Source organism: Grampus griseus (genome assembly GCF_964374135.1).
Source record: "Grampus griseus genome assembly, chromosome: 18".
Taxonomy (NCBI): Eukaryota; Metazoa; Chordata; class Mammalia; order Artiodactyla; family Delphinidae; genus Grampus; species Grampus griseus.
The window spans coordinates 5,071,748-5,084,733 of NC_139012.1; the positions used below are offsets into that span (position 1 = coordinate 5,071,748).

The window sequence follows — 12,986 nt, forward strand, 5'->3', positions numbered from 1 at the left end:
AAATCCTTTAGGGCTTTTAAAAGTTAATCATCTTGTTTCTTTGGTTTTGTGCCACCACAAAACATCTAACTTTCTCAACCCCCCTCCCTCAAAACTAAAAGGGAGGCATTGGAACGTATCTCAGAGCTGTTTATTTCTCTCCCTTTCCTGACACAAGAATTCTCCTCACAGGATACTGACAAGAGTTATCTAGATTCTGCTTGAATTCTAGGCTGTCCACTCACTTCCATTGCTAATTATTATCTGTGTGCAAAGTGTGACCGATAGTTACCTTCTATGTGTGTGCTAAGAATTACATGGGAAAAAAATGTACGTACCTTGCTTAGAACAGAGTGAAATTGATTAATACTCGCTATTACTCTTGCTATTATTGTCAGGTGTTTATGACCTCTTAGTGTACATTTAACGGTACACCATCCACTTTTCCAGGTAGAACATAGGCGACAGAATCTTACCAGGCTACTATTAACCTTAGAAACAGGTAAACAGAAGACATCAGCGCCCAGGGTCTGGGAAATACCTGAGTCACAGCCATCTGTATGGTGGATACCTTGCCATGGTTTTCTTTGGGCCTAGTTTCAACTTATTCCCTCATATTAGAAAAAGGCATTTTTTTCAATATCTACTTTCCTAAATACCTATCAAAAACAAAGAGCTAGGTGAATTCATAGTCCTTTCACATTTTATTAAATGAAGCAAATACTTATCGAATATCGATGTGGATCACAGTATCTAAAGGTCCAAGTTGCGGCTCTGATGAGGTTTCCTTCTTCGTTCTCCTCACCACACCACGACATAAAGTGTCTGATTTAGGTTGGGTGTTTCCCGGCTTTCGGACGATGAGATATTTAAAGCATTTGATGTGAGTCATCAATTTAAATGCCCGCCGCTGCTGGTTCTGTGCCCTGGAGTTCAAGCTCTAACCAGCCGCCTCTGCACAGCCCGCGGGGGCATCTTTGTAGGGGAACCAGCGCCATCTAGTGCCCTTGGGGGGGAATAGCCGGTGTCTGCAGGGCTCTCGCACCCTGCAGTAAATAACCACGGTGGGTCCACAGTTATTTCCTTTCTTGTATATCATTGGATTTTAAAAACTTCAGGCCCTGCTTAACTCCACTGTTTTTCACATGAGTTACATCCCCTCAAACGCCACATTACCTTTTGCATCCTCTTAAGGGCTCAATCAAAAAATGTTTTGCTCTGTTGCCAAGACATCGCTTGCAGCTGGCCTTGTGTGAATACGCTGTCTCCAAGTGTGAGTTTTCTTATGATCCGCCTGAAGCCCTAGCATGTTTCTCACAGTACTGCATGTCCTTTATCAGTCAGAACTGTTGTCATCCCGCCCTATTTTTGATTCTTCTCTTTTTTCAGATTGTCTACAAAGCCTGGCTGTGTTCCCAGTATTTTGAAGTCGCACAGCTGAACTGCAGAAAGACAATTCCTTGCAAGCAATACTGTTTGGAGGTTCAGACGAGGTGTCCGTTCATATTGCCCGACAATGATGAAGTTATCTACGGGGGACTCTCCAGTTTCATCTGTACAGGTACAGTGCGGGGCAGGTGTTGGCACCCAGCCTCTCGTGGTGGAGCTGCTTCTGTGGTGTTTGTTTGGTTGGGGGTTTCCTTCCACCTATGTAACCCTGAAGATTCGGCTGGGACTATTCCATGCTCTCCTTCACAGACGCCCTGAAAGGACCCCGAAACTGATTTGGAGATGCCACGTGATGTGTCGTCTACCTATGACCACCATCATTATTAAGTCTGTAAAAGGATAAAATGGAAAAACGTCAGCAATCTTTGGATTTGCTTAAATTTGACTTAGAGTCGGTTGGGTTCTACCTGCCTTATCTTTGTATTAACCTAAGAACAGATGACGTGATAAGGCGGTAAAATTATGTTTCTTCTTCAAATTGGTAACAAGTTTAGGTCCCAAGTCTAGTTTCTGAGAAGTGTTATGTTACTTTATCTTAAATAAGTATCGAGAGTATGAAGAAATGCCCATTGAAGTTACTCGTGTGTGTGTATGTGTATTAGAGTCCGGTTAAATTGTTTACCTCTTTCACCAAATGACTCAGGCTGGGCAAAACACCAGTAGCAGCATGCAATTTCTGGGTATTTATAAGTGTTACACAATTTAGATGTAGAATAAGACGCAAAGGATAAGAGTAGATTGCTTTTTAAAAATAAATGCTGAGTAGACAAGTGAGAACAATGCCCTTTGCTGCAGAAATGTGATAATCAGAGTTGTTGCTTCGCGCTGTCTCAGTAAAAATGTGCTACGGGTCCTTGTAACTGGATGGCTTGAGTTGTAGCCTGTTTAGTTTTCAAGTTTTAAGGATAAGACACCATCATATGTACGAAGAAACATGAAAACGCCTCTTCTTATAATAAACTTTGTGAGACCCTTCTAAGCAGAGTGACATATTGAGATGTTCAACATGAGAATTTATCAGATTCTTTCTAGAGCACTTATTTCCATGCCTATCCATAACCCATCCTGTTCTAAGTGATGTGCTATCAAGAGACTGTCCAGCAAAGCTCTCCCCTAAACGCCTGCCTGCACACTGGATGACTTTTGTGCTGCCCAAACTTACGGGAAGGATATCTGGATGAAGGTTAAGAGACATGGGCTTTCCTCCTATTTCTATGAATGCATTCTCTCCGAGCAACCATCTCCTCATTAGTACGTTAGTGATAGCGATACCCCTCAGGCATGTCTGCAGTGAGGAATACAGATAGAGAAGCTGCACGAGATACGTCATCCATAGGCAATAGCCATTGTACGTAAGGAAGCGATTTGTGGAATGCAAAGTGATTTACCAATTATTTTTGTTATTCCACTGATTTGATGCTGAGATCATTTTTCATATGGTTCCTCTCTACTGGGAAGACAGAGAGAGAGAGAGAAGAGAGAGATAAAAGGAAGGAAGAGGGAAGGAAGGAAGGAAGAGGGAAGGAAGGAAGGAAGGAAGGAAGATATTAACACCTTCTTCCTTTGAATCTGAGCCAGAATTCACCAGTCACAAGCTATTCATTTATTTGTCTTCCACACAAAACTTCAATAAATGGTCATCAAGATAAGGTCTTCATCTCTTGACTTAAGGACCAATGAGGTGTCTGTGATTTTAGGACTTCTGAGAAACTTCTGGAATTTTATGTAAAGGTTGTATTCTTGTTCATTCTCATGCATGTAGCTTTTTTCCTAGAGAAGGTCAACAGCTTCACTAGATTCTCAGAGCAGAAAAGAACCTCAGATGAAGGGAGAGGCATCTGTCTATCTCCTCCTGCTTCCTGGTCTCTTATCTGTATGTTTGAATCTGAAATACAGGTTTGAACGTTCATCGCCTTCCCTATACACTTTCAAGGCCGTCAGAAAGCTAAACATGGAAATTAATCTCTTTTCGCACATGTGCAGAAAGTCTATCTTATATTTTTAATTGTCTTTGAGTCTTTCAAAGTCAGATTTTTTCATCTACATCATTAAGGAAAACAAATAGGAGAAGAGGAGAGATTTGTCATTTGTCGGATCCAGGGGAAAACGCCACCAAAATTAGAAGCTTTCTGGGAGAATCTCATCACTGAATATTTGGGAATCTGACTCTTCTTTCCCCACTGTCAGCTGGGCCTATGTTCTTTTTCTTACTTGTCAAAAATGTGCAGAATAAATTATGAAGGCATTTGGTCCCTGAGCGCTGTGAAAAATTTTGACCAAAAAAATGGTACTAATTTTCAGACTGATCCTCTCTTCTAAGCTGTGACCCAGGCTTCCTGGAAGAATTCTCCTGTGTCTTACCACTAGCAGCCATCCTTTATCCACCTTGGGTCACAGAGGTCCCTTGAGTTTTGCTGCTGGACGTGAACAGGAGAGATTTCTGCAGGTGGGAATCGCTTGCTGCCATGATGAGGGTCCCAGACACCAGGGTCCCCAGAACATCTCCTTCTGGGAAGAAGTGAGCTCCCGGGGCCACTGGTGAAACCCTGCCCAGGAGCACAGTGGCCTCACATGTGTAGGGAAACTAGTAAGACTTTTACATATAAAACATTTGTTCCCAAACATTGTCACACGATCTTTGAAGGTTCACCTCTTACAGATAGACATGAAGATCCAAAGAACTCACCCTTCAGGTGTACTTGGAGTAAGTATTGAGTCATCTCACACACCTTTTACGCATTGAGAAGGAAGCGTCTTCTGTACTCAGAATGAGACTAAGTCTAGTCGAGAAATGGGAGTATTTTTCCTAGTTCCCCAGTTGGCTGCACATGACCTGAGGCCCCCTGGGAAGCAGGCTTATAGCCACGTTTCAGCTCACACAGAACAGCACATCTGCTGGACTCCCCCCTCAATGAAATGAGTAAATGGCAATCACTAAACCCAATTTCACTAAAAGGAGTTCACCAAGTAGGTTGGTCTTCATCTTGCCTCCAGTAATTCCTCTTTTTTAAAAAAATTAATAAATGATTTTATTGCCATTCTGTATGCTGAAAAATATCATTTATCATCAAGAGTTGAAGGAATAGACAGTTTCCTTCAAATTCCTTTAATAATGGTCTCCCTACTGATGGAAATACAGCCCATTCAGAAGCTTCCAGAAAGAAAGAGATTCCCTCTAAAAATCATCTCAAAAAAGTACTCAGTGAGCATGTGACTGCAAAAGGCTCGCCGGCAGATCCTGTCCAGGTGAGGGTCAATTTTGTTCAAGGTGATTCTCCATAGTGACAAACCAGTGGTGTGATTATGGCTTTTTTTCCAATCTTTTGGAGACTGGGATTACAGGACGCCAGGTCTTCCCGTCATCTAGGCTTTTATTAGATATATACTGATGCTTAGAATTCCTGTTATCCAGCCAAAAAAGTACATCTCAGTCCTTGGGATCAGGGAGCCAGTTAGAGGGTTCAGAGCAGACAAAATTCCTTTAAATAATCAGGAGTTATTTAAAATTCGGGTCAGTTATTAGATGCAACCTTATTGCATCATTTCTTCATGAGGCTTATATTACTTACCCATGTCCTACATGGGAGTGTTTAAATGTCTACATTTTGGTCATCTGCTGCTATGACCCTTGGCAAGCCGGTAGCTTACTTTTACAAAATGAAATATCTGAGAATGCATGTCCATGGCTGTACAATGTCTTTGACTGAGGCTGTCGCTGAAGGTGAAGGACAGATGTTTTAACCACAAAACTAGAGGAGAGAAGAGCCTCCTCCTATTGTTAAGTTCTGCTTCTGTTTTAGGTAATGAAGGAAAGACACTTTGCCTGAGATCTCTCTTCGTTTTTCTGTTAGAGGATAAAACTGAGGCGTTGCTGAAGGGGCGTTTGAGAAATTAATTAGGGAGAAATTCCAAGGTGCTGTCAGGGTGAAGCCCGTCATTGGATGTCAGGCTTTATTGAGCTAAAACTTTTCGAGGTGGGTTCTGTTCTCAAGCTGGGTTCACACAATACTCTGCTATTTTAGAAACTGTTTCTTCGTCTTCAGAGTGAGGGGGTGGAGTCCTTTGTGGGTTCTGCGCTGTCAACCCATCATGGTGATAATGACGTGGGTTTCCCCCCTGCACACTCCCTCGCATTCTTCTAGAATCCCCTGGAGAAATCCTGGATTGCTTACCTGGAATGGTGAGCCAACACTAACAACACAGAAGTAGCAGAGCATCTCAGGCTGCGGGTGCTATGGTAACATACGTTGCGAAAATTGCCACTTGATTGATGGATGAGAGAGACCCTACCTGATTTGCTGCTGTATTTTTCATAGGTGAATTATTGAAAGAAAAAATAAAAGATCTGCTGGGGGTTACTGACAATGGAGATAAAACATTTTGAGAATTCTGTGTAAATTCTGCATTTCATTTTTTAGCTGTGACAAGCATGAGGTTATATTTCCGCCTCCTGGGAAAACACGGCGGGCTGTTGCTCGTTAGGGTGACAGGTCTGATTACGAAGTGATGGAGGACGGGCGCCCCCTGGTGGCGCGGCTCTGCGTCTGCAGGGGACCTAAAGCGGTTTATTTCCCTCAGGCAAGGGAAGTCATTATAATAATCCTTTGAGAGAAAAAGATGGGGGAAAATACTTGGATATGCATATTGATCGAGTCAGAAAGGAATTTTTTAATGTTGCGTGTCATTCACAGGAGAGAGTTGACAACTGTGAAAAAACATTCCCTAAACTGTATCTCACATCTGGGGAGTTGATGAAGATTTTTAGAAAGATTATGTAAAAGATTTTCTCACCGAAATAGTGTTTCAGTAGAAAAATCTGCTCCCTATAAATTTTAATTTGGACGTCTATGATATCTTTAATCTCCGTACCTTCTCCAGTGTGTGAATATGTTTGATTATTTTCTAAAACTCAAGGGTCTTTTTTTCTGAAAAAGGAATAATGAAATACCAGCTAGTTATAGCACCATGTGATGTCATACAAAGTCTTTATATATATATATATAATATATATATATATAAATCTACAAAATATGTAGATACAGAATCTTTATGTAGATACAAAATCTTTATATAAATATATATGTATATATATAAATTTAGACCAAAAGAGAAATGTGAAGGAAGATAGTATGATCAGAATAAATAATAAATATGAAAATAAGTTATTTTTAAAAACTTACGTAGCATGTAGTAACTTCATGTGTGTGGGACATCGTCTTCCATTAAAACACTGCACTTTTGGAGGCTTATTAAATTCGTATAGTGAGACCTGAGTTCAGGTCCTCATACTTTTAAGATCATCTTCCCCGACGTCCACCTCCGTGTGCTTCCCCAGCAGTTCAAGTTTGCCTTGAGCGAGGGGACTAATGCAGGGAAAGAGCCCCGGAGTAGAAATTAGGTTGGTGGATTCTGCCCATAGCTATGAATTTTGGAACGTCGTACCCACTGGGTTTCCATTTCCTCATCTCTACAAGTGGCTGATGGGTCTGGGTCTCCAGCACATTCAGCCCTCCTGGATGTTGAGGGCAGAGTCTGAGTCAGGTGGGCGCCCCTTGGTCCAGGCAGAATCTGAGTCAGATGGGCGCCTCCTGGTCCAGAATGAGGGCAAAGCACCCCAGCACCAGACAATGCAGAGTCCATCCTTGTCTGTGTTAGTGGAGTCTGGCATCTCGCCCCAGGTCCCCCTGGATGCCCCTCGCTGGAGAGCCAGGAAGGACTGGTGATAAACTCATCTACCTCCAGGTGTGCTGATAAAACTGGCCATACCCTCCCAAACCTGCACACTTAGACAAACCTTGGAGAAGTTCCAACACAGTCCACGTTGTACTTCTGCATTTTCTCTCTCTACCTTACCTGATCTAAGAGGAGGAATGAACGGGGTTAGACCAGGGAGAGTTGAGGAAACCATGCCTGGAGCTTTGGCATGGCGTGGAGTTGAATCAGCCCCAAGGTGTGTCCAGTCTCTCTGGCAGGGAGCCCCAAGCTTGCTGCTTCTGGAGCCAGGAAGGGCGGAGCCTGCAGCCACTTCCTGGCCTGGTTCCAGGTAAGTGGGCACCGCAGGTGCATTGAGCAGAAAGCCGTCCTCCTTGATGCCACCTGGAGAGGATCCTAGTGACATCATCTCACAATTGCCTGGTAATCTGTAGCAGCAGCGTAACTTGCTGGCCTGGCCGGTATGTCTTGACCTCTGAACTCCCTAGGATGGACGACTGTCCTTTACTGAAGCCAGAACTATTGAATGCTGCTCCGATGGGACCAGGGCAGGGCATCCTGGGCAATGAGTTGGTTGGTCTGTACTCAGATGGAGGTTGAAAGAAAACGTTTAGAGAGCTTCCCTAGAGCAAGGAGGAGGGTGAAATACACATCGTTCTACAGAGATTCACATCATCCCCAGAAAGCTTCGTGACCGACAAGACTCAGAGCTGTTTATGACTGACATGGCAGCAAAGTAGGAAGATAAAGGAAGAATTTCAGTTCTGGAATTCGGTCTAGGAAGGGTAACTCTGCACGAAGAGGAATCTCCTAGAACAGGCGAAACCTTATTCAGTGAAGGCGTTTACTAACTTCATCTGCAGTTAAACATCTCTGCAATGAAGCCTCTCTGAAGTGTTTCTCCCCACCCTGTAGCTTTCCTGGGCACTGAACTGCTTTGGACACTGCAGTGACCTCACGTGATTATAGATTCAGTCAATTTGAGAACAAGCCTGAATTATAGACGTCATCTGGTCTGATGTTGCTTTTATACAGGATTAAAGAGAGCTGACCCCCTGCAACCTATTATTGCAGAAATCAGGATAGACCCACACTTCCTAGCTATTGGTCCAGTATCTGTATCACTGGTGGAGCGGGAAGTGGCCATTGGGTCTGTCCTGAAATTAACCTGTAAGCAAATGTCTCCTTTCTGCTGTCCGGCTGGAGAAGGTCCCCCTGTAGGGAAAGAGAAGGTGGGGACACAGCCTGTGGTGTGTGCGATGCCGTTTCCAGTAGTTCAACACACTCATCCTGATTTCACAACATCACATATTATGTTAAAAATAAACATCACGTATATTTTCTACCTGGGCCATTCTTTCTGCTTAAAGAAAGGAGAACTGTCTGGCACTGTTCTCTGGAAGATTTTGTGCTTAGATGCCTGGCTTTTTCAGTCAGATGAGTGAGCGAGATTTTTAGACTGCACACATGCAAACCTACAGATATGTTACTCTGAAGGGTAACGGCAAGGACCCAAGGTCTCTAAAATGTTTGCCTAAATAATTGTGACTCTGCCTTCTGCCTTGTGTTCAGTAGGTTTGAGTCCCATAAGGAAATCATGCATTCGATACATTTTAAAAATGGAAAGTGAACCAATTTGTCTCAGTTTTGAAATCTTGTCTTTTTGGTGGCTCGACTTGACTTTACCAGATGAGATGGTTACTGTTAGTCATAATTTCTAATGTATCAGATCATTATAATGTTTACTCTTTGGGTTCAATGTCAAGTTTTCTTCAAATTAGTGAGATGTAGGAGGTCAGTGTCTATATCCGTGATGCAGTCATTGTTCAAAATAATCTTTTAACTTTTCTCTGGGAATAATTTTCGTATCCTGAAGCATTCTCTTCCTGCTTTGGGAGATTATCTGAACATGTCTGTTGTTTATGGCTGTATGCCCGGTGCCCAGAAAGCTGTTTGACACAGTTGGTGCTCAATAAACAAATTTCGAATGAATTAATTAATGGGGAGCAATCTGTGACGGGCCCTGTTATGAGGAAGAAGGGACCATCCAAGGTGGGGAGAAGCCCAAGGAAGCCAGGGGGTGAAGGTTGTACCCTGCAGGGCCACCAGCTGCCTCCTGCCTGCCTCTGCCGGCGACATTCTGACGATTCCAGAAAGGGGGCTGACAGGTAGATGCGCCTTAACAACACGTCCCCCTGTTGGAGTCAGAGGGAATATCAGTATTTCCTTTGAAAGCCGTTTTGTCCCTCACGTTCCATCCTCTGTCACAGGCAAGATAAAGACTCAGGTTGAAAGCTGTTCAGACCTCATCATGCACGTTGCTTACTCACCTGGGATGCTAGGACTTTAAGCCTGATGAACGCTGTGACACCTCACTTATGGAATTTACATTTTAAGTGGGCCCCCCAAACTGACCATCAAGGTTAACTTGCCCCCTGCCCCCCAGTTCAGGGCCTAACCTGCAGTATCTCAGAATGTGACCTTATATGAAAATAGGGTCTTTTAGGGAGGTGATCAGGTTAAAGTGAGGACACCAGGATGGGCCCTGATCCCGTGCTGCCCAGTGGGTATGTTAATCCCCTAGGGCTGCCATGTAACAAGACACCACAGACGGGGTGGTTTAAACAACAGAAATGTATTATTCCACAGTCCTGGAGGCCAGAGGTCCAAGGTCAAGGTGTTGGCAGGTTTCGTTTCTCCAAAGGCCTCTCTCCTTGGGCCACCTTCTTACTGTGTCTTCACAAGGTCTTCCCTTTGTGTGTGCACCCAGGGGTCTTCCTGGGTGTCCAAATTTACTCTTTTCATAAGGAATCTCATTGAATTAGGGCTCACTCTAAAGACCTCATTTTAACTCAGTCATCTCTATAAAGGTCCCGTCTCCAGATACGGTCACGTTGAGGTGCAGGAAATTAGGGCTCTTAACATCTCAGTTCATCTCACAGAAGTGTACTTATAACAAGGGGACATTCGTACCCACAAACATACCCACAGGGAACACAGTGGGGGGAAACACAGGGAGAATACCATCACCTGCACCCCTGCCAACACTCTGACCTCAGACTGTCCTCCTCCAAAACTGTGAGACCATAAAGTACTGTTTTGAAGCCGCCCAGTCTGTGGGACTTTGTTAGGGCGGCTCTGAGCTCTGCCTGGCAATTTTGGAATAGAACAGATACATTCAGTATTGTTTGTTCAAGAAGAGAATAATGTCTAACCCTTCTATGAAGACAGATTCTGTGTACTTCAAAAGTTCTAGAGGATTAGAGGAGAGGAAGCAATAAAAAGGAATCATAAAGGCAAAGAGAGAACTCAGCCTAGAGGAGTTAGAGGATAATAATTATGCAGAGAGAGGAATGATGAAGAAGAAAGAGTATTAACCAGTGTGGATTGGTTTTAATTGCAAAATAAAATGATTTTCATGAATTTCACGAATCTCCTTTTGAAAGAATTTAGAACCACATTCACTTTGCAAAGCTGCTGTGTGTACTGTGTCCACCCTTTCGTGGCTTCACGATTAGAAGATCTTGAACCTGAATCTGCAAACTTTTCATGTCACGAAATTGCAGTTAGTGAATTTTTCTTTTGGAAAATCTAATCACTCTGTACTTTGTGCTCAACATTGCTGTAAACCTAAAACTGCTCTAAAAAATAAATCCTAATGAGAAGCGGGGGTGGGAGAACCTAGCTAAATAAACTTTCTATCTCTAGATAAATTGTCTTCGATTTGGAGATGTGTTTGTTCTTATCATTTCCAGCCTACTCTTGTAGTGTCAGAAGGAAATGCAGACTCATGATTTTATATAACAGTTTTATGAGATTTGTGGACAGCTTTCAAATTCCAAATCTTAATCCTTACAAGAAGAATGGTTTACATCCCTGTTCGCTTCTATTATTCTTTCCACAAAGAGATAAAATTTAAACGCATGGAGCATCCAGAAAAGCAGGAAGTGTATTAGAAATCATAGCACAAAAGAAGCAAACATGAACATATAATTAGGGAAACTCCATATGTAACGTCACGGAGGTTCAGAGCTGAGAGGACGTGAGCTGTCGTCCAGCTCTTGAGGGTGGGTTTCCCATTGGCTCCGTGCACGGTTGGGTCTGGACCGTAAAGAAGATTGAGGTCGGGACCGTTAGTGGATTCAGTGATCACCTAGGAAAGTGCACAAGTGAGGAAGCAGGCGCAGGCTTTCCTCAGTCATATTCGTCCCACATGATGGCTCAGTGGTTAAATCCAGCAGAAAAGAAAACTGAAGAATGGAGAAACCAAGTCTCTTCCCCGGGTTCACACTGAAGCCATCAGTCGAAGCCAAGGCATCTGGCTCCCTGACTTGGCACAGTTCACTGCTCTTCTGTTTTCTCCCTTTTCAACCAGAATTTATTTTGTAACTGGAGTAGCCAAGCTTCTCTCAGTCGTGACCTTCTCATCATAAGCTTGACTCCAGAGGGTCATTAGCTCCGCCTACTTTTATTGTAAAATGCTTGCTATGCTGGAGAGAAATGTCTGAGGAGAAATGTGGTAGATGTATATGAAATTATATTCTCTCCTCCACATTTTACTTCCTAAGAAGTGCGTCCTGTTCCGCCCTAAGTATTTTCCCTTGCATTTTCACTCATTCAACATAAATTTGCACAACACTCATTGCCTCCGTTTTCTATTGCTGCCTTAACAAATTGCCACAAACTTTGTGTCTCAAAACGGCACAGATACGTTATCTCCCAGTTCTGTAGGTCAGAAGTTGGATCTCACCGGGCTGAAATCAAAGTTTCTCCTGGAACCTCTAGGAGAAGACCTGGTTCCTGATCATTCAGACTGTTGGCAGAAGTCAGCTCCTTGCTATTGTAGGACCAAGGTCCCTGTTCCCTTGCCGGCTGTCCACCAAGGAGAGTGCCCAGCTTCTTGAAGCCACCCACATTCCTTCACTTGTGGTTCTACTGCTCCAAGTTCAAAGTCAGCAGTGGAGAAGCAAGTTATTCACGTGTCACATCTCTCTTACCCGCTGGACTCAACCTCTCTCCCTTTTTAAGATCTCGTGTCATTAGATTAGTCTCGCTTGGTAAACTTCCTATTTTGTCAGATGATTAGCAACCTTAATTCCATCTGCATTCTCAGTTCCTTTTTGCCACATTACAAGATATTCATAGGTTCTGGGGATTAGGATGTAACCTCTTCGGGGGGGGGCATCATTTTGCCCTCCTGCATCTATCATGTACCAGCTATTGGGCTAGATGCTGGGGATAGAAAGAGGATTAATAGATGTGGTTCATAACCAGAGAAACACAAGTTTATCTGTGGAAGTAAACAAATTGAATAAATACTAGACTGGAGGTGTTGCCTGTAATGTATTAACAAAATATCGAAGAGGAAAGGAACGATTCACTTATCTCCATAACTTCTCTGAGATGTAAGTATAGAGAGTGTAATTATCACAGATTTACAGATGTGCAAGGGAATACAGAGAAACTATGTTTTCCCATGTTTAAGCAGATGATTTCCCAAACAAGGGTAAGATCCATGATGAAGATTTCATCCCTAGCTTCCAGGCTACCTTACTGTGTATGCATGTCACTGCCACTGTTATAACCACGCCCAGCATTATTACTGTCCACTAATTGTGAGCGCTTAGTCGGCACAAGACCTTCAGCCAGGCACCTAAGATGCACCGTCTCCTTAAAGCTTCACAGTGTCTCCATGAGGAGAGTATGTGTGTCGGTAAGGCGTCCTGCAAGCGCAGAAACCCTACTGGAACTGACTGAAGCAGAGACGGAATTCACGGTCCAGAAATAAACAGCAGGGAATATATTGTTCATTAGATAGATGATAGATAGATAGATAGATGGGTGGT

General features: G+C 43.3%; 1 protein-coding gene across 1 annotated transcript in view; it reads left to right on the forward strand.

The window, feature by feature from the left end:
- NALF1 (NALCN channel auxiliary factor 1) overlaps window positions 1–12,986 on the forward strand; it is a gene marked incomplete at both ends in the record, with an annotated part of 574,280 nt that overhangs the window by 542,373 nt on the left and 18,921 nt on the right. The window contains one exon of the mRNA XM_082675715.1: window positions 1,369–1,540. Coding sequence (XP_082531841.1) covers window positions 1,369–1,540 — 172 coding nt within the window. The remainder of the gene's footprint in view (window positions 1–1,368; window positions 1,541–12,986) is intronic.